Source organism: Colias eurytheme, chromosome 7 (assembly GCF_061535395.1).
Source record: "Colias eurytheme isolate Ceu_HAF_F1 chromosome 7, ilColEury1 Martin Lab GWU primary, whole genome shotgun sequence".
Classification (NCBI taxonomy): domain Eukaryota; kingdom Metazoa; phylum Arthropoda; class Insecta; order Lepidoptera; family Pieridae; genus Colias; species Colias eurytheme.
Window position 1 is genome coordinate 4,674,650 of NC_142986.1, and position 27,438 is coordinate 4,702,087.

Consider the following 27,438-nt stretch of genomic DNA (forward strand, 5'->3'; position numbering starts at 1 on the left):
TAATTCTAAACTTATCACTATGTCCTTAACTCTAGGAACCTCTTATTCCTAGAGTTAAGGTTATTCTTCTCCTATCATTCCTATCCCTGACACAAAAAATCATATATTGATGCAGAATTGAAGAATGAGTACAGCAGCTAATGTAATGCTATACAATAATAAACTTTCCTACATAATTTCTCCTTCACTCTTATAATAACAAGTATTCTTTTAGTTTTTTGTTCACATGTACCAATTTCATAGCCCCAGAGGCCCTTTTCAAAAATTATTACATGCATACTTGCATCAAATTGTGTAGATACAACCTATACTTAGTGACCTTAATGTATACTATACTCGATTGTGTTTAGCTACACTACACATGAAAATAGCTGATTAGCTGACTTGTGCAAGGAACTTGTATGCAGTGTAACTTTAACTGACATAAATGGGTGTTTTTTCACCAAAGATATGCGTAGCGAGGAATAAATAATTAAAAGAACCAATCATATCGTTTCTCGCCTCGATCAGTACAGCTCTGGTGGTGGCTCAGCCGTGCTAGATTTTTTGCGCATGCAAAACAAGCGAAACATGTACTATGTGAGGTGTGTTTATTACCTAGTTCTATAATTTTGAGCAATAGAAGAAATAGGGTGCTTTTTCACACATAATGTGCGAAGAATGTGTTTGTAGTATCGCCTCAAATTAAATGATTCAACCTTCAAACTAAATGATGCGATATGAGCCTTTGAGAATAAGTCCTATCCTATACTAATATTATAAATGCGTAAGTTTGTGAGGATGTGTGTGTTTGTTACTCTTTCAAGCAAATACTACTGAACCGATTACAATGAAATTTAGCACACATATAGAGGGTAACGTGGATAAACACATAGGATAGGTTTTATACCGGAAATCCCACGGGAACGGGAACTATGCGAGTTTTCTTTGAAAACGCGGGCGGAAATCTAGTACGTAGTTGTATAAAAGGGAAAGGTTTACTTATTAAAAAAGAAACAAGTAACAACAATACAATTTTATTTTCAATAAACAATATCTCAAATACTTCATAAGATATATATTTGTATCAAAATTAATAAAAATATAACTTCCTACTTATGTTACCTAATAAAACTATTCACTTACAACTAGGTATTTAACTAAAATATATCAAAGCACCGCGGTCTTTATTAAAAATCGATTCACAAATTTACTTATGACCTTTACTACCTTATAGTAAAAATTTGTGTTGATTGAAGGCTCTTCGTAATAATGGAATTTATTCTGTAGTTTAACATTATAGAAATTTAAATTTAAGTATTATTTTATAACGTTAGTAAATGTTCTGGATATTAACTTATTTTTTATCAGAGTAGCCTTTATGATTTAGTCTTGTATAATGTATACCATATTATAAATTTATTTTTTGACCGCTTTCAATTTGGGATAACTACATCTATGAAACTCACATACATCAGACCATACCACAATAAAATATACAATAATCTGTTTAATTAGTCGCCTCTTTTACAAGTTGATCAGAAAACATCTCGAAATAATTTACAAATGGTTTTCATTACATTCACGCGGTATGCTAACATCATACACTATGTTGTAATTAAGTACAAACAAAGCAAATTTATCTATTACATCTATTTTTTTCTTCCTAAAACTTTCAGTTCATTTCGCATGATTTTACCGGCTGCGTTTCGCGGTATTGCGTCTAGAAACGCGACGCCGCCCTCTAAGTGTTTGTATTTGGTCAGTTTATTAGCGACTATGTCGTAAACTTGTTTCTCTGTGAGTTTATGGTTCGGTTTCAGAACGACGAACGCTTTGGGCACTTCTCCCGCCAACGCGTCGGGCATGCCGACTACAGCGACATCTGCCACTTCTGGTTGTTCCATTATGATACTCTCGATTTCAGTTGGTGATACCTAGAAAAATAAAATATTACTTTTAAAATTACATTTTATTACTTTTAAATTAGGGGAATTATATTGCTGAGACAATTTCGTAAAAGTACCAATTTGTCTCAATTATTTCATTTATCCATGCAACACACAAAATGTGTGTGTAAATAACTAATAAATACTTTTATTAAAAACAGTAGGTACATTTTTATCAAAGATGTATGTGAAACTTAAGGTAAAAATATTATGTAACAGAATATTAACTATTAACCTGGTTTCCTTTAACTTTGATGAGCTCCTTAGTCCTATCGACGATAAAGAAATAATGATCCTTGTCGTAGAAAGCAACATCACCAGTATGGAGCCACCCGTCGCTGTCCACTGTTTCTTTTGTGGCTTTCTCGTTGTTCCAGTAACCTTTCATTACCTGCAATGGAAAATAATTTTTGATTTATTTAGAAATAAAGTTGTTTACAGCGGATTTAAAAAAAAAGTATTTTTTTCTGTGATGGCAATTTAAATTTAAATGTAACTAAACGAGTAAAATTTTAAAATAATTTATTTAGTTTTTTTTACACATAAAATACTTTAAATTGTAACTACTTATCTAGTTATTTGAAAAAAATCTAGTTTAAAAACATTATTTAGAAGATGTTTACCATTTTTAATCCATCAGGCCCCGGAATCACAGACACAATAGAAAATCTATTGTATCGCGGCCGGATCTGGCCGTTCGGGGCTCAATGGGTTAAGAACCTAGTTGTATTTTCTTAATTTACTAGAACTATTATATATTTTTACGTGAAAATTTTCGTAAATAATATCAAAAAAACCTCACCTGCGGTCCCTTCAACCACAACTCCCCAGACTCATGTGGCCCCAGGGCCTCACCCGTAGCAAGAGACACGATCCGCGCCTGTGTGGACGGCACGAGTTGGCCCACGGAACCGATCTTATCGTACGGGTATATGTATGGGGTTAATAGCGTTACGGGGGAACTTTCTGTCATACCGTAACCTGGAAATCGAAAAAAAATGTACGTATTATAATAAATAAATATAAATAAATAAATATTATGGGACATTATTACACAAATCGACCTAGTCCCACAGTAAGCTCAATTATTAAGGCTTGTGTTGTGGGTACTAGGCGACGATAAATATAATACATATTTAATAAATACATATATAGATAATAACACCCGGACCCAAGAACAAATAATTGAGTTCATCACACCAATATTTGCCCTGACCGGGGATCGAATCCGGGACCGTCGGCTCAGTAGGCAGTTACTTTACCACTGCGCCAACCGCGTCGTCAATAATAATATGTATAATCGTGATTATGAGCTACATTTTTTAAAATGCATACTTACATACTCAAATTGAAAATGTAAGAGAAGATTAAATTGAACTTTTGAATGCATTTTATAAATCATCGAATATGAAAAAAATATTGAATATTGTGTTTTATAGGTAGAAATACTAAATATTACTAGCTGCCTCAGCAGACGCTGTTCTGCCCTATTGACCCTTTACCGTGTATTCAGTCCACAATAACCTTCCTTGGTCTTTACTATAAATATAATAAAATAGCCAAATTAGTCCAGCCGTTAGTGTCTTACGCTAATAAGACTACAAACAGAAAAATACAATACCTTGCAACAACTTAATCTGTTCCTTAGTCTTTTCGCATTTAAGTAGAAATTTCTCTAGCATGCTGTCCGTAGTTGGAGCAGCTCCTACCATTATGGTTTCTATGGATTGCAAATATTCCTTTTTCACAGCTGGATGTGTTGCCAGAAAGGCTAAAAGTGATGGCACTACGAATAACGTCGTTGGTTTATATTCTACTAAACACTTGATATAGTCATCTGGTGTGAATCTGAAAGAAAAAACATTTATTATATATCGTAATACCTACTAATTTTTATTCATATTTAGTCAGTATTATTGTCATGGAAACGATTTATTTTAAGATTGTTAGATTTAGCTTTTTATTAGTGGAAGAATATTATAGAATAAACTACGCATTTCTCTTCTCATCATTTAACGTGTCTTTACGCTGTAATACAAATTCGCTAAGATGTGATTGAAATATGAACAAATAGAACTCAAAGATCGACATCCGTGCATTGAAGTCAAGCGCGGATCCAGGGGGGGGGTCACGGGGTCATGACCCCCCCCTGGGCTAGGTGATAGGTCCACCACCTAAGTGGACCACCAATTTAATATTAACTTTTTTAAATTAACAAATTAATACCGTTCAATATGATGTTTTTATTGAATTTTGAGACATAAAAGTTATATAGAACAATGAAAATTGAAATCAATTACAAACGGTAACGGAAGAGAATATAACAAAAATTATAGAAAAAGTTTATTAGGGTCGACCTATGGTCGTAATTTAAGGACAAATAACAGGTTTTTTGATTTAAAAAAAAACTATTACCGCGGAATAAAGTGTAATGGTAAAGTTGTATCATTGTATGTAAGTAATTAATTTTTTTTCTACAACTTTTGCTGTTACACTTTTCACACAAAACCTCAAATATCGCAATATCCCAGTTCGTGGATAAGACATAAAATAGCAATTTTTTTTTAAATGAACAATAGAAAATACAGTCAAATTACAACAAAAAATCGGCCAAGTGCGCGTCGGACTCGCGCACCGAGGACTCCGAGCAAACATATTTTTTCATTATGTTGTATCTTACAATTTTGTTTAAAGGATTTTTTTCTTTATCTGTGCTTGTAAGTGCTTTTAACCAAATTTCAAGACTGTGTTCACGAGAAGTACCTTGTAGGTTTTGATTGATGATTCCCTTGCAAGTAGTTGCGAATTACAGAATATGCGGCTCTAATCAGTCGTATACGCGCCGCTGCGGTAACCGGTTCTACTGTGCCAACACATCGCGTGCAATAACTACAATGTCAAAGTGCGACAACTGTAACAAGGCCCTAACAAAAAGAACACCAGGCTTAGAATGCGGCAAGTGCGGAAAGATTGTTCATGCCACCCAATCATGCACTGGACTGTCATCCAAACAACTCTCCGCCTTACGGAACGCCGGAAGCCTCGAATGGACTTGTGAGGAATGTCAACTTAACTCGCCTCACAAAAAATCATCTTTCATAATACCATTAGAGGAGGAAGAAGATGATACTATCTCAGAAGGGAACCAAGGTACGAGTTGTATAGACACTAACAAATTCCTAAAAGATATTACTTTAGAACTGAAAAGAATACTTAAGAAGGAGCTTCAGCCCATCGAAACATCCTTAAGCTTCTGCTGTGACAAAATCGACGAACTAACGAGAACTGTTGAAGCCCAAAATAAACAAATAAAAGAGCTAGAGAAAAAATATACTAACCTCAAAAACGAAAAATCACACTTCGATCTAGAAATAAACGCATTAAAACAACACGTGCGTTATATGGAGCAGCAGCGTCTGGATACCGTCATAAAGTGAAGTCCCGTGTCCCCGTAGTGGGGTAGGGGGCAGATGCATTATTCATACATCTGTTTCACTGATCGATTTTTCTTTAGGGACAAGTAGGTGATCAGCCTTCTGTGTCCTGCCAGACCGAGACTTTTTTTTTTTTCGTCTCCACCGGGAATCGAACCCAGGACCCCTCGGTTCTACGCTCACGCGTCAACCACTGTACCGAGGAGGCGGATACCGTCATAGAAGTTGCCAACATTCCGTCTCGTCCTAATGAAGATCTTAATGACGTATGCAACAAGTTAGCTAATAACCTTAATCTAACCACAGAAGGAATCTCCAACATGAAGCGCCTGGAAGGAAGAAACGGACAGGATGGATGTATTCAATTGGAGTTCAAACAGGAGGAATTATGTAATTTGTGGATACGTGCTTCCAGACGCAAAGAGGTACTAGTGGGACAGGTGGCATGTGATGCAGCAGTACCAGCAGCTAAAACCAAAGTGATAGTACGCAAAGCCCTAACTAAAGCGAATAAAACCCTACTTTGGCAAGCTAAGCAAAAACTAACACCAAACTATAAATATGTGTGGTTCCAGCATGGGAATATATTAATCCGTAAATCAGAGAATAATAAACCTATTGTGATCAGAAGCGAAACAGACATTGAAAATCTCTTAAACCAGGCAGCACCAGCACATCATCGGCGGTAATAGATATAGTATTTTATATGTGTCACCACAGTTCAGTCGAATATCCCAAGCAATAATTTAGAACTTTTTAATTGTAGTACCTATAACTCATTTTGTAAAAATGTTCCATTGTTAGCGAAATCTCAATTTAAGTTAAATTTAGTCCATATAAATATAAGATCACTAATTAAAAACTTTTGCTATGTTTTAGAATTAATAAACAGTTCATGCTCACCAATAGATATTCTCATACTAACTGAAGTAAACATTAAAGAGAATATCGCAAATATGTTCAATGTAAATGGCTATGTAATGCACAAAAAGTTACGGAAGAATAAAAAAGGTGGCGGTATTATAATATACATACGGAACGTTCACGTATTTACAGTCAAACATCACACTTTAAATCACTGTGAATCAATTATTGGTCATTTAACCACTAATCACAAATATGTTGCAACAATTTGTGCATTATATAGGCCACCCAACGAAAGTAAATACTTGTTCGTAAGGGAGATAAAGGATCTTTTATCTAGTAAGCCTTTTAAACACTTCGATATTTTTGTTATAGGAGACATGAACATTGATTTAAAAATAAAGGGTAACATTCAAGATTTTTACATAAATAGCATGGCCGAGTGCGGTCTAACAAGTGTTATAACCGATTATACAAGAATTGAAATAAGAAACCAAATAATAACGCGTAGCGTAATCGATCACATTTTCGTAAGGACGCAATTGTTAGACCTGTACTCGGGCGCGCTCGGCACTGCAATGGCTGATCACCGTATGATCGTATTGTCGTGCATTGGACAATCATTAACACAGGTACAGGGTGATGTTAAAGTCATTCGAAAAATAGATAACAATAAACTTAATAATTTGCTTGATCATGTTAGCTGGGATGATTTTACGAATACAGAGTGTCCATATAAATTATATGATAACTTAAAAACTACCATTCAAAACTGTTATAATCAATCACAATTTGAACAAATAATTTCAACATCAAGTAAAAGAAACAAAGATCCTTGGATCACTACCACCATAAAAGCTATGTGTAAAAAAAAAGATTTATCTTTTATTGAATGGAAAAATGATCCGACTAATAAAATACTTCGATTAAAATACAATAAATTACGTAACAAAACGCGCAAATTCATAGAAAAATCAAGAAATAATTACTACCTTAATCAAATTAATCAAAACTACAACAACAGTCATGCTTTATGGCAAATTCTGAATTCATTAACAGGTCGCTGCAAAAATTCTATAGACAATTGTATCTTAAAAGCATTTCATAAAAATAACATAGACATTAAAACAATTGCTAATAATTTTGCACAAGAATGTTATTATAGTATTAAACAAATTATTCCTAAATGCAATAAGCGTCTATTATGTGAAAATGATTATTATTATCCACAAAATAAATCAATGCTACTTAAAAAAGCTAACAGAGAAAAAGTATGTAATATAATAAAAAAACTTAATATCAACAAAGCTCCTGGACTCGACAACATTCGATGTATTGACATAAAAAATATATGCACTAAAATCGTAGACATTATCGTTAAATTTATTAATGCATCTATTGTTAATGCTAAATATCCTATAGAGTTGAAAACTGGGATAATCCGACCTATTCACAAAAAGGGTTCGCGAAGTGAGTATGAAAATTATCGCCCGATTACCATTCTTCCGGTATTAGACAAAATCGTGGAAAAATTTATAGCCGAACAAATGCAGAATTTCTATGCCGTAAATAAAATTTTATCTGTCTCTCAATTTGGATTTCAACCATGTAAGTCAACTTCACAACTCTTGTCAAAATTTACAGATGAAGTAACACATGTCTCGATAACAAAAAACATGTACTTCTATTATTTATCGATTATAGTAGGGCATTCGATACACTCAGGCATGACACTCTTATACACAAACTAGACAACTCTGGTATCCGTGGACCTCTTCTGGGATGGTTTAAAGATTATCTTGCTAATAGAAAATTTCGTGTTAAAATAGGCGATGAAATGAGCAATGAAATGACCGTCACCGAGGGTACAGCACAGGGCTCTGTGTTAGGACCTTTATTGTACTTGGCGTATGTTAATGATATGGAACATGTCATCAACAACTGTTCTATCTATCAATATGCTGATGACACCTGTCTTATAGCCTCAGACAAAAATATTAATATTGCAGCTCAACAGTTACAGGAAGATTTTACGCGTATCCTAATGTGGTCGCACGATGCGGGTCTTGTCATAAATGTTAAGAAAACAAAAATAGTACATGTACACTCGAGCCATTTGAAAAACTGTAATAATTTTAAAATCATTGCGCATAATCACGTATGTCTTCACAAGGCTACATATTATAACTCGGACTGCTCGTGTGAATGTGTGGATCAAGTGCCTTACTATACTTACTTAGGACTAATTGTTGATAATAGGTTTAATTGGAACCATCATATAGATAATCTGTGTGAAAAACTTAGGGCCATACTCTCAAAATTATATATCATCAGAAATAAAGTACCATACAAAATTCTTCTTTGTGTCTACAGATCATTGGCAGAATCGATAATACAGTACGGTATCACAAGTTATGGACGCACATTTAATACTTACATAGATAGGATCGCAAATTTACAACTAAGAATAATCAAAAAAATTGTACCTATTAATATTAAAAACAAGTTTAAAGATAAACCTCTCGAACTATTTAGCTATTGTAATGTACTGCCAATAAAACAAATGTTTCAAAAGTTTTTTCTCATAGAACAATTTCATAACATAAACCTTCAAAATCCCATTTCGCATCAGTTTGCTACCAGACAAATAACTAACAATAAATTAATGATTCCTAAAGTACATAATTTTTATGGGAAGCGTACGTCAAATCTCTTATTACCCACTATACTTAACTCTATGCCACGAAAAGTCACGAAGGTCGTTAATATTAAAAACTATAAAAGAATATACAAAAGATATTTTCACGAATTAATAAAAACAATAAAATGATTATAAAAAATAACATTGTAATGAACACCCTGTATTTGTATGTCATGAATAGATAAGGAACCGGTTTAAGTAGGCACATCTTTTGTCTTCCTTGCGAATAACAAACGGTGTTTAAGCGACTGTGAGCGTTGCTACAAACCTCGTAAGGTTTCGCATCGCAAAATTGTATTTTAAATAAATGTGAAAGCTTGTTTTCTAAATAAATAAAATAAATAAATAATTGTTTTTTCTTCAGATTGCGTTGACATAGAATTTGAATTAAATAACAGATTTAAGTTATTAATTAGTATAGACCTGAGTTCTGATGTGAATATCAATTAAATACATGTAGACGTTCATGAGTAAAGGGATTGTAAGTTTAAAATTATTAAAAAAAAATATTTTTATTTAATTTAATTAAATAATTAGGGTTTTCGCAGTTATTACTACATCTGTGCTATAACACGATACTTTTTACTCAATTTCAAGACTGTGTTTACTGGACAGGGTGCTCCCTGCAGGTATTGATTCCCTTGCTAATGTCGAAATCCTACGGTCTACGGTCCCTTGAATCTTGATGCTGTGAAAAATTCAAACGTTTTAGCCAACGCAATCAAAAGATGCAGCTGTAATTGCTGAAATTTTTCGACACTCCCTAAGAAATCAAAACCTACAGGGTAGCTCCCGAGTACACAGAGTCATGAAATTTAGTACAATCAAACGTCTTATAACGCAGACTAGCTTACCGCCCGCGGCTTCACCCGCTTTCTCTAAAACCTTATAAATTATATACTATTCCTCTTGAATCACTCTATCTTTAAAAAAAACTGCATCAAAATTCGTTGCGTAGTTTTAAAGATTTAATCATACATAGGGACATAGGCGCAGAGACAACGACTTTGTTTACAAATTTCGAAAAGCATGAATTTTTTCTTAGATTATAATATAAAAAAATATTTAAAAAAAAATTTAACTTACAACCCTGTTACTCATGAACGCTGACATATATTAACTTGATATTCATACCAAAAACTCAAGTCTATAATACCTTTACGCTATAATAAAATCAAACTTCTATGTCAACGAATCAGAAGATACAGCCATAAATGCCGAAAAATTTCGCAAATTTCGACATTCGCAAGGGAATCAAAACTCAAAACCTACAGGGTACTTCCCGTAAACTCATCAACGAATCTTGAAATTCGGTACAAAGCAACATCTTATAGAACAGATACAGGAATAATTGCAAAAAATATATATTTTTCAAGTTTGTCTGCCTGTCAAGACCCTTTTTCTCAGGAACGCGTGAAGGTATCAATCTGAAATTCATACCGAATACTCAAATCTATTGTTCCTTATAGCTGTGAAAAAATCAACATATAAGCCAACGCAATCAAAAGATACAGCCGTTTATGCCGTAAATTATCGCAAATTTCGACATTATCACAAGGGTATCAAAATCTATAGGTATTGTACTACTTCCTGTGAACACAGAGTTCTGAAATTTGGTTAAAAGAAATGTCAGCACAGATGGAGGAAAAATTGCTAAAACTTGACATCTCTATGTACCATGTTTTAAGCAAATAAATATTATTTTATTTTATTTTTATTTTACATACATTTCATGCTTATCAACATTCGCAAGTGTTGCCAGGAATCAAAACCTACAGGGTACTTCCCGTGAACACATAATCTTGATATTTAATCTTTATTTAATAGAAACGTTTACGTCTTATAGCACAGATAAAATAAAAATCGCAAAAAGCATAAATTTAATATTAAAACATATAAAAATGTTTGTACGGAACTCTTGGTTCGCCAATCCGACTCGCACCTGACCTTTTTTTTTTATCTACGTATCAATTAAATTACCAAAATATAGCTTTTGAAAATTGACCACGTGAGTCTATGTGACCCCCCCCTGGCACTAAAGCTGGATCCGCCCTTGATTGAAGTTTTTTTTGTAATCAATTTTGTGAACTGCACTTAGTTCATTTTATCGTAATAAATTACAGAAATACTGAAAAAACATATAATAAACATACATACTACGTATTAGTTCAATAAAGATAACGTTTTATTAAACCATTTTACAAAAATAGTATTCATATTGCACGCCTCATAAGCGAAGCGTTGAGGTGGGTAGGTACTACTCTCACTTCGCGCAAAACATCTGATTTTTCAAACTTAAAATGTCTTTATGTATCATACATTGCACTTGTAAGATAATACATACACACACATATTAAGAAAAAACACTATTTTTAACATTCATGATATTTTTGATGTCATTTTTGTTATTTAAACTAGTTAAAAAACAGTTTAAAAAAGTTCTGTCTTGGACGTCCGTGTGTCTGTATGTGCGGAGGATTTTCTTGTTAACACGATAGCGACCGAAATACTTTACTAATCGAGTCTTTTTTTTTCTCTTACGCTTGAGTATGCTCAGGAATAGAACCCTTTCATTTTTCAGGGTCTGATTCGATGTGGTTTAATTGTTATTAAATAAACAAAAATAATAATTAATAAATAATTATTAAAAAAAAATTATGAGGCGTGCACTTTTGGATTTTCCAAATTATATCATTTTATTGTAATTTCATGTAACAATAAATAAAATTTAATACCTATTTGGTAATATCGGAAACTATTTCAGTTATATCTACATAAATGCAACGAAGGTTTGCATATTTAGCAATGCGATAAATATAAATTTATAAAGATAAGAAAAAATTCGATCACGAGGCGGGATTCGAACCCGCGTCCTTGTCGCCAATCCGGGGTGGACGCTTGACCAAAAGCTTGCTTCTTTTATATTTACAAGGTGGGCCAAAAGAAGTCATCCGATGTTGTTTGGCTCTCATTTTTTTTCTAAATGAAAAACTTTGATTCTGTTTTTTGATTATGTTTATTTGAACCTTTAAAATTTTATTGGTTAAGTCGAGAAGATGATATCGGCCAAATGGGCGCCGTCACAATTGATTGCCATACGGGCTCGTTTTATGGCATTTCTCATCACTTCAGCGAGAACTTCGGGCGACAAATTCTCGCACTCGTGTCTAATGTTGTCCTTGAGGGCTTCCAAGGTCTCAGCCTTGTTCATGTAAACATGGGACTACAAAAAAACCCCACAAAAAAGTCTGGAACGGTTAAATCGGGCGATCTTTCGGGCCAGTGCAAATCGCTAAAACGAGAGATGAGGCGACTCGGGAAAGCCGCCCTCAGAATATCGGTTGTGGCTCGCGCAGTGTGTGCCGTTGCTCCGTCCTGTTGGAACCACATATTCTCCAGTCCTAATTCGTCCAATTGCGGCAAAAAAAAACTCAGTCAACATGGCCCTATGGCGTGCACCGTGCCCGTAGCATGTTTCCGGCAACAGCGGCGATATTCTCGGCAGAACGGGCGCTCCGGGGCCGGACACTCTTGGCAACGTCGCGTGTGGTCGCATACTCTTCAAGGTTGGTGGCCAAACGGCGCAGTGTTTGCGCAGTCAGTGTAGGACGGCCGGGGAATCGGCGACGAATTGTTACGCAAAAAAGTTGACACGATTATTCCGCGTTATTGGGTACTGTATCGCTAAGGTATCGCTCCATGGCTTGTTCACTTGTATTCTACATCTGTCCAGTACACAAATGTCAAAACAGATTTGACATTGGCGGCCATTTGCAAAAATGAGAGCATCTTCCAATAGGGTGATTTCTTTTGGCCCACCTTGTATAAAGCACTAGTGCTGTGCTCCGCGATTTCACCCGCATTGTTCCGCTCCTGTTGGTCTTAGCGTGATGATATATAGCCTATAGCCTTCCTCGATGCATGGGCTACCTAACACCGAAATAATTTTTCAAATCGGACCAGTAGTTCCTGAGATTAGCGTGTTCAAACAAACAAACTCTTCAGCTTTATAATATTAGTACCTATAGATTTGACATATTGAGAATGCCATAAACCAAAAAATATCAAATTCATTGCAATAAATTGCTATAATAGTTTTTATTTACTTACTTAGGTATAGATACAATGTGGTATCCTAGGACTAGGTTATAGTTCAAAATACCGTTAAAACCATAGATATGGAAGAACGGCGGAACTGTTAAGATACAATCTCCTTTACCTGAAAATATGAGTTATGTATTAATTGAATAATTAACATTTTTACAATTATTATATTCTTTATAAGTAAAATAAAAATGTATTACCTTTCTCCCCATCATACTTCATGAACTTAGCGACTTGTACTTGCTTCAAGTTGCTAACCAGATTCTTATGTGTGAGCATCACACCCTTTGGCAGGCCAGTAGTTCCACTAGAATATGGTATTAAACATACATCATCTGCATTCACCGTTGGAAGATCTGCTTCGTGATCCGCCATTAATAGAGAACGGAGACCATATACATCTGAAAAAAAAATTGGTTGTCTGTAAAGTCGGTTTACTGACGATAGTTGAACGTGACAACGTCCGATTGTGCCTCTTTGTCGCTCGTTCCGCGCTCTCGCTTGCACTTCAAGCCTTACATGGAACGCCTCAGAGCGAGGTAACGCCGCATGAGTCATGTTTTTTCGTGCGTGCAGCCGGCTCTATCGAATTATAAGACGTTGTCACGTCAAAAATCATTTTAATAATTAATAGTGGGTGTTTAAATAGTCTGAATAAACTAGGGGTATTTCATAAGTAGACTTATTGCTTATACTCTTTGGTTCTTTTATTCTCGATGATCAGCGAGGTCAGTTTAAAATAGTATACAACCATAAATCATAACTATCGTATGAAATATTTCCCCACTTAAAAAATATAATATAAGGAAAGCATAGCATAAAACATGTTAATTACGAAGTATAAAAATATGAATTCTATTAGCCAAAGTACTTTTAGTCCTTACCTTTAGTTTTATCATCCTCCCCACCCACCCAGATGGTGCCTTTGTAATCTTTGAGAGACTTGCTAACTTCTAGCGCGACAGGCATAAACATTTCTATCGTAGCAATCGCCTTTACATTGCAATCCATGAATTGGCGACGAACTTCATCTGTATTAAAAAATAATAATTAAAATAGAAAGTTAGAATAAAACATTTATAAGATTGTGTCTAGTATAGCGATAGATTACCATCAAATTACCATGCACGTTTTCGGTTTAGAATTTTCACGTTAATTTAAAAATGTAAGTAAACATAAAAAACAAGAAACAAATGAAATGAACAGTTTTTTTTTTTCTAGTCCAATTGTCTATTTTTACACAAATACTTTTATTTTAATAGATAAGTAATAGACAATTATTTATCAGTTGGATAAGCATAATTGTAATCCGGAGGCATTCGCCCACGCGGCTCTCTCTAATGATAGTGTCTCCATTAGGTACACGTAACTTTACAATATTATGAACGGCTACCTAATCTTTAAAGAGTACTATTTTATAGAAGACAATGTTGTACTATTTCCATAAAGTATGGTAATATCGAAGTCTAAATATGTGATAGACATTTCAATTTGTAAGGAAGGAAGCTGTTCTTATGTTGTTCTTATTATATCGGTTTATCTAGATCTTATTTAAACAATTCTATATTTAGAAGTACCTATTCAACTAGAATCTAGATACATATTTCTTGTTTGTATAATAAATAAGTATCTCATTTTAGAGCAAGTTATGTGCAATTATAAGATTTAAGTAAGTATTGTTTTTCCCATAAACCATTATTAAAAACGTTAAACTTAAACATGCGTATACCATAATTGTTCAGTGTACACAAATTAATTGTGTGGAACCTACCTTTACTATATAAAATGACCTTTGAACATGCCGTCGGATCAACGAGCTCACATTGTTATTTATGTTTAAAGAAATAATTATATAAAATTACCCACTCCGTGTTACCTACAATCCGGTCTGTGTGTTCGTACTTTGTCCCCACAATCAGTATCGTCTCTACCCATATAACTACATATACACTTAAATATTCAATAAAATTTTGCAAATTGTAATGTAAAAATGTAATTAAATTTACACCCAAGTGCTATTAGATAATTCGAACACTAGGCACTAACTCGCACTAGTTTACGTTTTCGTTCAAACCTTACAATCTCGTACAAGCTTTTTATTTCTACTCACCAGGTGTGTACAATGGGTTAGCAAAAGTAACCACCAAGCCGGCTCTCATAGCACCATGTATAAGTACCACAAACTCCGGTATGTTGGGTAGGATGAGACCGATTCGTTCTCCAGACGCCATCTTCAAATGGCCGGCGAGAGCATTCGCACATCGCTCTATCATCAGCCTCATCATCCCATATTCGTAAGAGCGGCCTGATGCACCGCAAGTCTGAAGAAAGAATAGATTTTTACTTTGAAATATTTTTTTTTTTCATATAAAAGTCGTTATTATAAAAACTAAAAAGTGAACCCCTTTTACGTATATGGTGACTGGTAACATAATTTATCTTTTGTGGTTTGCATTCTAATTATATTATTTCCTTCAGCCATATTTAGCACAAAAAAATAAACATCATGACAGATTAATAATTTAATAATATACGAGTATATTATGGAGTTAGCAAGATTTATCATTTATGGTGGTGGTAGTAAGTATAAATGTGTGGTGGCATTGAAGATAAAATTGATTGATTAATTAGCCATATACGTTTAAATGTTGCGCATAAATTGCACGGTTTTAAATATAAATGGTTTATAAACTGCCTGTTACTTAGGTGCATACCCTAAATATTTTTCATTTGTAGCAACTTTACGCGGGCTATCTCAATGAAAATGTAACTCCTACACATGGACGTATAAAAAAAGACGGACGCCGTATTACGAACAAACAACGTGAAGCCACCATAGTAAGCTAGCGATCGCGTAAAGACAATAAACACGCACACACTCTCACCATAGTAAGCTAGTCGGCCGCCATTACGTCGTGAACTACCGACTGATTAACTGCGTCACTGTTTCACAAAAAATATTTAAAATGCCGTCTTGCGTGGTTAAATGGTGTCGCAACAGTACAATTTTAAATAACAAAACACAAGGGATTACATTCCACAGGGAAGCAAGTTATTTCTTTTATGTTTTAATGACAAAATTATTACGGCAAAATTTATAGAAAAAAATACAGCCGCCATTGTCATCAACACAGCTGTTGCCATGGCAACATGGCACACACGCATGGATGTTTCGCCGCCATTACTAGGCTTCACTCAATATTTAGGCGATATACCGTCCGTCTTTTTTTATACGTCCATGCTCCTACAGCTATTTAAATAGTCCCGTAGTAATAAAAGGTGTAAATATTTACAATATGAATAGCAAGCATTTAAAGATAATATACCTAATATTTTTCTTAAAGATTATAATATTAGGAACCTATGTAGTTCTAGGTACAGATTTAACCAAAAAGTAAACTAGACACAAATTTTTGGGACTCAATTATGGAGTTTAAATTATTTCCTAAAGTTCATTAATCATTCCTAAGGTATCCATTTATGAAAGTCGTCTGTATGACATTAGCCTTAAATGTAGTTTGTTATAAAAAATAGTTGTGATCAAAGTCCAAGCTTGAGCAAGTCTAGACACAAATAATACTAGAACCAGTTAGCTCAATCTTGGTATGAACTACATTTTAGGTTTCAACTATTTCACGATCATTCATATATACCTAGGTACTTCGTTTGACTAGTATTAACGCCTAGTTACCTAACTGTAGAGATAATGAATGATAACAAAATTATTATACCAGGACTAGGTAAGTATTTGTATTGCGCCTTAACACACGTGCACAGTTTATTGTCAAGAACTTGCGTAACTTATCAATGATCACGAATTTACTATTAAAAATTTAATATGGCACTGTTTAGTTTAATCTACGCGATTATAGATCTAATTTAAATTGGTATAAGATATCTTTCTGAATTAACTTTTTTGGCAAAGGTTTTCGTTGCTGCCTGGTCGTAGCTGAAGTCTGAGAATGCATTTACCTATTTATTAAGTTTTTTTAAATATAGTTTGAGTTAAGTTGAAGCGAAACTAAATCTCAAAATATATTTGTTAGAGACTTGATGTACGCATTGACTGCACTGCACTGGTAGGACTAAGGACACCTTATATTTTTTTTATTTTCTAATGATTATCCAGACTTGTTTGTATATTAAACATCCATAAATCATATTTTATTTATAATATTTACTCGTGTAGAAATGACCGGTATTAACGTAAACATACTTTACCTACTCATCAGTCATCATCAATTAAGAATCGGTCATATTTAATTTTTTATTAATTACAAAACATGTGATTTTGAAATTTTCCCATAATTTTAAATTCGTTTATAGAAAAATGGATTAATTTTTATCATTTTAATAACGTTACATTCACAGCCCACAGGTTACAGTTTTCGGATCTTTGATTCGAAGTTCATCAATTTAAAAATATTAATTATCTATATTTTACGACATATAAATAAACAACCGCAAGCACGCACGTATTTCGAACTCGCAAGACTTTTGGCACATGAAATCGATGAAGACGGCACCATTGAAGTTTATTTATAAACAAGTTTCAAAGATCAAAGTTTACCCTTTCTTTTAAATCGTCAATATTCACTTTCTTAAACTAATGTTGGCATGGGTGCATTATTGTAATGAAATAATCGTCATTCACTCGTTTTGTTTTAGACTCAAAGTTCAATGTTAAGTATTTTTAATTCAGAAGATTCCCTACACAACACGCGCGTTGTAATAGACATGGTATTTTGAACTTTGTACTGTCAGCAACTAATGGCACAAATCAATAAACTAGGCAGGTAATTAGAGATTTTATCATGATTTTATATTTCAGCATTTCATTAGAATCTATGATTTTTACTGTTTTTTTTTAACATCAATTTGCTCAATTAAGTTTGCAATTTTTACACTTCAAAATTAAATATACCTATTAGATAAATAGAGACCTATACTTACCTAAATTGATAATACTTAAATTTTAAATGGAAACAATGGCATAATAAACAATAAAAAATATAAAAATAATTATTAGTTACCGTTAGCATAGTTACATAGTTAAATCACGCGAACGAAATAATTTTTACTCACCACGCAAGGCATATCCGGCCATAGTTCAAAATCCCTAAAAACGAATTCCGGCAAGGTTTCGTTACCCACTTCAATATCTCCATACAGAGAAGTTAGAACATTATTTTTCAATGCAGGTGCAGTCTGTGTAGCCAAACACCTTGATAAATTTTTCACTACATTATTGGTTTTAATATGGCAACTATCATTTTGGGCTGTTAAATTTTTAAGGATTTGGCGCGCAATTTTCCCGCGCAAAATTTTCAAAGAAGACATTTCGCGGTGTATGTTTACCCGCGAAGGAACAACGCGTGAATGTTGCTGGCTATAATGTTGGCGCGTGAGTCGGCCTACGACGACAGCTGACGTCTGCCTCTCACAGGGCAAGGTCCACTTTACTATTTTATTACTATTTAAATAAATGCATCATGTAGTGCCGACTGTTATTGTTTTCATTTTGTCCTCTGATAACAGGTGTATGAGACATCTTCTTATCTTATATCTTATCAACATACAAAAATATCTTACATAGAATTATGAATTAAATACCTACGTTATAAACCCATTTAAATTAATTACATATAAAAGAGAGAATGGGTACATAATATCAACACTGTAATTCCTGTCCCTATACGAAAATGGAGACATCGAATTACATTGGGACTTAGAACACACACACAAATCTGATACTACTTGTGTATATTACATTTGTATCATTTTATACCACCCTACAATCTACATATTTTTCAAACTCATTCTTAGGTATTTTAATTATAATTAAATATATTTTTTTAATTTAATTATAATTAATTTTAAAGCACAATATAGTGCTATATAAATTTTATTGCATTTAAAAGAACAAATCGTAATATAAAATAAGTAGTCATGCAATAACTAGGGCTAGTAATAATCAATCATTTTAAGGTCATCCAACAGCTTTATCATCTAATCATCATAATTGCTCGTTTATTGTTATCTAAGCGTATTAATTAATATAACACTTAATGAATGAGTCTTATTAGTAAATAAGGCTATGTTATAAGACTTACCTAAGTATCGAAGCCGCAAGTTGATTGCAATCTGAAAATATACAAAAATATTAAGATGTGTTAGGTAGGTATATATAATATATATTGAAATACAAAATATTTACTAACCTCCTTTTCCCTAGTTTAACGAGGGAAGATACAGTTTTCGGATCTTTGATTACTTATTTTTATTAAATAACAACTACCTACCTAAAAATAATGTACATAAAGTTATGCTTAAATAATATAAAAATGATTGAAAAATAACAATAGCTTTTTATTTCATCCAATTAATTTATATTTTATTCCATTACCCGTTATATCTACACTATAAAATAAATTTGTACATAATTCTTTAAAATTTTACATACACAAAATGTCACTTGCCCACCCATATCACAAGATAAATTAACAACAAAAAAAAGCATATAAAACCTTTGTTCCAAAGTTCAACGCATAATTTATTAGTGCATCCAATACGATCATTGCTTCATTAAGGGTGCACTCACACACATCAGTCACCGTCACGGCACGTCACCGGACAGGATTAAAAAAAAATATGTATCAATAGTTCTAGTATGACTCTGTTCCCACACGACAGTCGCCGGCACGAAATCTATCAGTGACGTCCCCGGTCAGGCACGTCAAATAATCTTTCCATACATGTATCATACTTTTATCCCCACTCACCCGGTGCCGTCACGTCTCAGTTCAGTCAGCGTCGTGCTACCGTCAATTGCTACATGTTCTGTAGCGTGACACACGTCTAATCACTCACTAACCTGATGTATGTGTTCAATGATTCAGTCAAACCGGCGACGTGACTGACGGACAACATGACGGTGACTGGTGTTTGTGGATACGTACACAAACCGTCACCGATCAGTCATCGGTGACTTGACGGTGACTGATGTGTGTGAGTGCACCCTAAGACAGTTTACTCAGTCAATGCTAAACGACGTATTCGAATGCACTTTGTCATTTGAAATAACATAACAAAATATAGAACTAAAACAATACCTATACTTTTAATTTATACTCATCACCAAAATTGTCAACAGCGAAAAATCATAGATATATATATGTATTATTCTATAGCTCCTTGATGTTACTATAAATAAATAATATAAATTTCTTTTACCTCAAAATAAAGCAAACTTTAATTCAATCCGATCACCTGTGCTATAAAGTTGCTAAATAAATAAGGTATTAAATCATTTTATACAAAAATGTGAATATATGGCAGTGATGTGATCCTTAGACACTTCATATGAACAAGGAACAGAAATAAATATCATATTGTACTTGTTAAGCAAATAAATTTTATCTTACATTTTTTACAAGATAATTGTATATACAGTATATAATATTTATATTTATTTTTAAGAACGATATATGTATAACAAATAATAGGTATTTCTTTAAAAAATCAACAGAGAATCATTGACTATTAAGCATCAACAACTAATTTTAAACTACGCAATATAATAATATAGCATCATATCTTATTGTGACTTTAGAAAAATACTTTACATATTTTGATATTATAATCTTTTGTAACTTAGCAATAGCTATATTTTAAAGGCATTAAACAAATTGCTTCATCGATAACAAATAAGGCTTAACGATACAATTTTGAAGATGAACTATAGATTAAATATCAGGAAGACAATTTTTTCATATCCACATCCACAAAATTAAAAATTACATTCCAAAAATAATTAAAAAATTTTTTTCACAAAATAAAAAAATTAAGAATCTTGCTGCTATAGTTCACTTTCAAAACCCCATAATTCTTCCGTGATGCATCATTTCACATTTAATTTATCCTTTTCTGACTTCGGTTGCGCGAAAGCTTGGTGCGTGATAAGTTCTCTAAAATAACCGTTCGGTTTCTCAATTAATTCCTTATAAGGACCCTTTTCGATAATCACACCATTACCAATTACCGCGACTTCGTCCGCCGACTGTATCGTACTTAGTCTATGCGCTATTGTCAAAACCGTTCGCTCTCTACTAATTTCCTTTAACGCTTTGTCTACTAAATATTCTGAATATGCATCTAGGGCTGAGGTAGCTTCGTCGAGTATGAGGATTTTTGGATTCTGAAAAGAAAAAAAATATAAAAAACAATTCGTTTTTTTTTTAAACTAAGTTCAATCGCTATTGCAATGGCATACGATATGAATTCGGGATACTAGAATAAATAATAATAATATGACGAGTTAATATTAAATATCTTATTTTTATCAAATGAGACATATTTGTGTTTATGATTTATTAGAACAAATTGAAAACCAACGTTAGTTATCTTGTACTAAATCCTTGACCCTCTTCACGTGAACTAAAAAATGTCTGACGTTGATAACGTAAATACTTTAGCGTAAGTTTTTACGGGCTATTGTTTTCAATCAGAGTATTCAAATGAGATAGGAGAATAAAATAATGTACAGCTATATTAGTGTAATGAATGATTATATTTGTATTTGTTATATGGGTAGATTTTTATAACTTCCTATTTATATTTACAGACCCGTTGGACTGATATTTCGTATGTAGAATTTCCCTACGAAGCGTACACCCCCGACTGCGTCCGGACTCCGGATCGACCAGAGATTAAAACAAAAACATACAGCCTACATATCTCAGTAATATATTTCGCTCTCTACTAGTAAATCCATTACCAAATTCTATCACGTAAAAATTTAAATTATAACCAAACAAACTAGGCAGAAACAAAAACAAATTTCTCTTCTTGCAACACTAAGTAGAAGCTCATATATTATGTATAACATGTGCTCTGGCGACACTAACTTCGTAAAAATAAAACTGAAAAAAAAATCTGCCATCCAACTTGTGACCGTGCCAACCGTTGCTTAACTTCGTTTTTTTATCACTTGCCGCTCCCACCCACAGCTATTGGGGCACTACTACACTAATAGCTCTGCAGCTGTGCCCCCGTACAGTTCGATTAAAACTTAATGGCAGTTCGGAAGTTATATGCGAATGCACGTGCGCTCAAGTACCTGTCCCTTGGCATCCCGTTGGTATCTAAAATTGTTTTCTTCGCATCAAATCGTTCGATGTTCCGAGCCGCCATTAAGTTTGAATCATACTGTAGCACACACTCGCTCACTTTAACGATGGCCCTTGCGATGGCGACGCGCTGCTTCTGCCCGCCGCTGAGCTCCGAGCCGCCCGCGCCCACTTGCCGCTCCCACCCCGCGCTGCTCAGGCTGGCCAGCTCTTGGAGCTGTGCTGCTCGGGCCGCTACGAGCCATGCTGGTTCCTTGGGGAATGAGTTGAGAAATTAAAACATTTCTTTTAACACAAAAAATTGGTTGTCTGTAAAGTCGGTTTACTGACGATAGTTGAACGTGACAACGGCCGATTGTGCTTCTTTGTCGCTCGTTCCGCGCTCTCGCTTGCACTTCAAGCCTTACATGGAACGCCTCAGAGCGAGGTAACGCCGCATGAGTCATGTTTTTTCGTGCGTGCAGCCGGCTCTATCGAATTATAAGACGTTGTCACGTCAAAAAAAACATTACCACCTAAGACTGGTTTTGGTGGTGTTTTTACGAACGCTTTCCACAGGCGTGTGGTTGAACCACGGGGTTAAAAAACTTGCGTTAAGGAGTTTCAAATATAGAGCACCTTTACGCAGCGTGCCGCGCAGTTATGTTGACGATATTCATATTTTACGTTTCAACTTGTACGGCAAAGAACTAACGGTCATAATATGAACGTCTTTTTTATAGGTTTGAAATTTATGCGTGCATACAAATGTATGCAGGTATGGTAAAACGTAGTTTTGTAGTTTGTTAATAAAAATGGAAACTTTAGTTAAAATAACGACCAAAAAAGACAGTATTTAGTGTCCACACTAAAATATATACACAAAAATATAAATAAATCAGACTTTAGTCTTTACCTTGTTTTCTTCATCCACTGATTCTTCATCAACAAGGCCATAGAGAATATTTTCTTTTATAGATCCAGTGAATAAAACCGGCTCCTGTTACACACAATAAGATTCAATATTTTAACATATAACACACATTAATATGAATAAATACTGACGTCAATAGCAATGCTTATGCATTTATAATTTAATACCATTTTTAAATGTTCCTCTAAATATTAAAAAAAATGTCTGCCTCAAAGTCTTTAAGATAGAGAAAACAAAACCTCTGAATATTATTTTAACAAAGACTTGTTTGAGTAATTTTTATAAAAATGAATGTCAACTACCTGACTAACAAAACCTATATGGCTCCTCAACCATACAGGATCGAGTTTCCTTATATCCACACCATCCAATAGTATCCTGCCTTGCTCCGGGTCATATAACCTCAAAATGAGTGATGCTATCGTACTTTTTCCACAACCCGACCTTCCAACCAACGCTACAGACTTCCCGGGCAAGAGATGTAAGTTCAATCCCTTGATCATTGGCTGCCCGCCGTATGAAAAGTTTATGTTTTCTAGAAGGATCTCGCCTCTAGGCCGTTCTACTGGTCTTAGGCCACCTGTAAAAAGCAAAAAAAACATACCTACAAGGTTTGCATAGACAATAGACATACACAATACAGGTAATTTTCTTAAGTTGATGATAAAAAGAAATTAGAATGAGGGTCCCCTAAAAATAAAAATAAAAGTTTTTTTTTTCTATTTTAGCTAACCTGATACAGGTATTTTAGGTTCCCTGTCGATAATCTGCCAAAGTCTCGTAGCAGCACCGATACCCTTATTCATTTCTGTATAAAAACTGCTCAAGCCGCCAATACTAATGCCAACATACGCCGCATAAAGCAGGAACGAAGTAAGATTGCCGACAGTTAATTCTTCCGTCGCGACCATGCCACCTCCGTAGTAAAGTACTAATATGATTATTGTGTTGCCAGATAGACCTGTCTGAAAATAAAAATTAAAAAAAGGATAAAAATTAAATCAATTCAAAAAACCAAAATAAATAATATATTTAAATGAGACTGAATTGTTACTAAATTCATACTTAAAAACTCAATATACTTACCAAACCATAGAAACTGCCAACTGCTAGTGATTCCTTGTAGGCCAATTGCAACAGATTTTCAATCCTTTGTGCATATGATTCACATTCTTTTTTCTCTTTACTAAATGCTTTTACTGTTTTTATATTCGATATTTTCTCTTCAGCTAACTGCAATAGTAAAATAGCAACAATATATTTTACTCATTATATTATTTTATATGTATTGTAATGGAGCGTAATTTTTAGAATTTTTTTTAACACACTTTACTAACAACTGTTTTGTGTAAGGAGAAGGAAAAGTAATATAAAGTAATATGTATAAAATGGTAAGATAAAGTTAATTATAGCTCACCTCACTTGTTTCAGCTAAAGAATCCTGCATCTGCCTTGTTATACTTCTTACAAATCGTCCATATATTACGGCTAACATTGACACTGGTGGTACAACCAAAAGTCCAATTAGAGCTAATGATGGCGACATATAGAACTAAAAACAATATGGATAAATATTAGATTCATATTAACAAAAGGTACTATGTTCACAGTAATAATTTATGTTATTGAAGTTGGAAAAAAAAATTCAAACATCAGTTCTGTATGACCTTAAAATCGAAAGAGTACAATTTCGATTTCTGAGATAAAGCAAAATACGCCTATCAAAGCAAAATGATATATTTTTGTCTGTTGTATTTTTATAAGTTAATAATAAACTTTCAGAGTAATAAAGTATTCTTGTTGCATTATTTTAATTTAGAAATGAAACATTTACCATCATACCAGTCCCAGCACCAACCATAAACAGCGACCTCAATCCATCGCTAACATTCTGACTCAAGTTGCGTCCTACCAACTGAGTATCCGCAGACAATCTATTTACTAATTCACCTGTGGAATTCTTGCCGAACCATTGCGGTTCCTGTCGTAATATAGCGCCAAAAACTTGCTTACGAAGCGACTGTGTCATTCTTTGACCTGAAATGGATTAGTATATTTACTAGTGCAATAAAAAATGGGAACATTTTATAGAAAACTTTCAACTGATGATTTTTCCTATTTTTATGTTTCAGGAACTTTTTTCAAGTATATGGAATTGGAGATATTAAAAATTTTAACCAATATGCACATCAGATGAATGGTACTCTGAATTTTAAAGGTAAACAATCATTACATTAGTGACAAAAATATCACAATTAAATTTAACTCTCCAGGTGTAAAAATGTATGAAAACATTACTTAGTATGTAATTATTAAGGTAATTAATAATTATCATCATAATATAAAGATAATAAACCAGTACGCATGTAACATGTAGTATACATACTACATGCTTTTCCTTTAGTAAAGTTATAGGTACATACTATAAAACGGCTTCCTTGTAAAAAAAATTTTTTTTTGATATGTAAAAAAATATGATAACAAGGTTAGCCTAGATAACTGGAGTTGAACAAAATAGATTCTTTATCTAGACTTGATACAAAGTTTTGTTTATGATGAAGAATTATCAATTTCTGAAGAACAGAAATTGATATATTTTTGTAATATTACTGAGCTTTGATCGCTGATAAGAATGTTTCATACAGCCACAAGTATTATTGTCAAATAATCATACATTTTAGATAGCGAAAATATTTATCTCAATGCCTGTACCTAATGGTGATATAGATACATACTAAATTTAAATAAAATATAAAGTAATAGATGTTTTGTTATGAATTAATCAAAATAAAAATACTATTTTTAAGCCAGTCTATTGAACAAAGGTTGGTCAAATGTTCTGATAACAATAATTATCATTAGTTATACACTTCTCATTTTGGCAATTCATTACACAGAATCATAAACTTTAAACATATAAGCATAATGATTAATCAATATAATTTAAAGACAGTTGTTTTCCTATCTGATATTATCATTATCAGATATTAAATATAACCTAAAAAATGATAATTTTTTGAATAAGTAGAGAAACATAATACTGAATTAAAAGTACTTTGAAGTACACAAAATATGTTTGCTATGATAATATAGTTTGAAGGAAAACTAAATGTGCAACTGACTTATAAATATACCATTGTTTACCCGATATTGACATCAAGTATACTCGTCCAAAATTGCATAATCCTCCAAGAAGGAACACTCCACATAGCATTAGGCATAGTGAATCTAGTTTTTCCCGCGCAGCTCCCAAATCACTAGTTGTGTTATAAATGATATCTAACACTTTTCCGAGGGAGAATGGTACTGCCATTGTAACACTTGAGGATATAACAAGAAAACCAATTGCACCTGGAAATTTTGAAATAATAACATTATTTCTGTGAATGTTCACAGGCAGTGTGTCTCAGTAAGTTATAAAGGATACACATTTTCAATATACAAAAGTTTATTGAGAATATTTATAAAATTAACACATTAATATATTTATATTCCATTAAGTGACTTTTGGATTATTATATACATATTATATTGTAAAATAATAAGTGCTTTTTATTGAGTAAAGAAATAACTGGTTTAAAGTGATTAACATAACCAGTAATTTTACTTATAAATTTGCAACCATGCAAAGTTTTTAAGATTTGATAATCTATTCTGAGTTTTTGATATCTATTCATGACAGTATAGTATAAAGATGAGTTACCAGTCAGAGTCCATTTTTCTGGTGCAGCTAAACCAAACAATCTCTTCAATTCTGAAGACTTTAACTTCACATTTGTAGTAACAACAGTTTTATCTTTTACTGTCTCAATCTGGGCGCTTTTTTTCTGAGCATCCACTTGACTTGTATAATATCTTGTTTTTAAAATATAAATGTTATTTTTGCTACACAAAGTTCTTTCATAATTATTCGGTAACACTCCAAATTTATAACTAGAACTAGAATATAACCTGGAACCACAGTGCTTACAAGGTCGAGTGTGGACAGGTATTTTGCGAAGGAATTTTGTTGTTCTGCTTGTTATTTTCACGTCAAAACCTTTAAAAATCAAATTTTGCAGCATTGTGAAATTAAATTTTTAAATTTTAGTTAAATAAAAACAAAAACATAGCTGTCAAATCCCTGTCATATCTCACACAATCAAAAAGCCACAAGAGTCAAGGCGACTCTCAGCTGACACTGGTGACAGAACACTGGCAATTGGCATCTAATAACTGAACTGACGGCTAACTTTTTTAATTTTAGAATGTTACCATATTATTTTGTTAGATATCTCAAGTCTCAACCTGCTTGATAAAATGCAAATTAAATATTAGAAAGGAACAGGTTTAGACGGTTTTTTACTACACATTCCAATATCGTACA

General features: G+C 33.3%; 2 protein-coding genes across 3 annotated transcripts; both read right to left on the reverse strand.

The window, feature by feature from the left end:
* Positions 1-1,000: 1,000 nt before the first annotated feature.
* On the reverse strand, positions 1,001-19,255 carry LOC149906996 (putative 4-coumarate--CoA ligase 3). 2 transcript variants are annotated; one of them, XM_090104053.1, is made up of 9 exons: positions 19,145-19,255; positions 15,142-15,352; positions 13,916-14,062; positions 13,232-13,432; positions 13,038-13,146; positions 3,550-3,776; positions 2,731-2,909; positions 2,164-2,319; positions 1,001-1,916 (listed from the first exon to the last, which is right to left on the reverse strand). In XM_090104053.1, exons 2-9 carry the CDS (start codon positions 15,314-15,316, stop codon positions 1,632-1,634), a joined length of 1,479 nt encoding a protein of 492 aa, XP_089960179.1. In that variant the 5' UTR covers positions 15,317-15,352; positions 19,145-19,255; the 3' UTR covers positions 1,001-1,631. The 2 variants fall into 2 exon arrangements, with proteins under 2 accessions (XP_089960179.1, XP_089960180.1); XM_090104054.1 differs by lacking the exon at positions 19,145-19,255 and adding an exon at positions 18,117-18,467.
* An 802-nt stretch (positions 19,256-20,057) lies between these two features.
* On the reverse strand, positions 20,058-27,297 carry LOC149906997 (ATP-binding cassette sub-family B member 10, mitochondrial). Its single transcript, XM_090104055.1, has 10 exons — positions 26,776-27,297; positions 26,217-26,423; positions 24,907-25,109; positions 24,490-24,624; positions 24,159-24,305; positions 23,806-24,037; positions 23,375-23,652; positions 23,055-23,138; positions 22,260-22,412; positions 20,058-21,228 (listed from the first exon to the last, which is right to left on the reverse strand). The coding sequence occupies exons 1-10, from the start codon at positions 27,134-27,136 to the stop codon at positions 20,932-20,934; spliced, it is 2,097 nt and encodes a 698-aa protein (XP_089960181.1). The 5' UTR covers positions 27,137-27,297; the 3' UTR covers positions 20,058-20,931.
* Between the last annotated feature and the right edge of the window lie 141 nt (positions 27,298-27,438).

Excerpts from the sequence above, each read along its gene's own strand:
- LOC149906997 (XM_090104055.1), bottom strand. The coding sequence starts at position 27,136 with ATGCTGCAAAATTTGATTTTTAAAGGTTTTGACGTGAAAATAACAAGC. Across the intron at positions 25,110-26,216 it reads ATACTTGATGTCAATATCGG|GTCAAAGAATGACACAGTCG; the intron begins GTAAACAATGGT and ends AATCCATTTCAG. Across the intron at positions 24,306-24,489 it reads CTTTAGCTGAAACAAGTGAG|TTAGCTGAAGAGAAAATATC; the intron begins GTGAGCTATAAT and ends TTACTATTGCAG.
- LOC149906996 (XM_090104054.1), bottom strand. The coding sequence starts at position 18,371 with ATGTCTTCTTTGAAAATTTTGCGCGGGAAAATTGCGCGCCAAATCCTT. Across the intron at positions 2,910-3,549 it reads ACAGATTAAGTTGTTGCAAG|GTTACGGTATGACAGAAAGT; the intron begins GTATTGTATTTT and ends TTCGATTTCCAG. Across the intron at positions 2,320-2,730 it reads TGTGGTTGAAGGGACCGCAG|GTAATGAAAGGTTACTGGAA; the intron begins GTGAGGTTTTTT and ends TTTCCATTGCAG.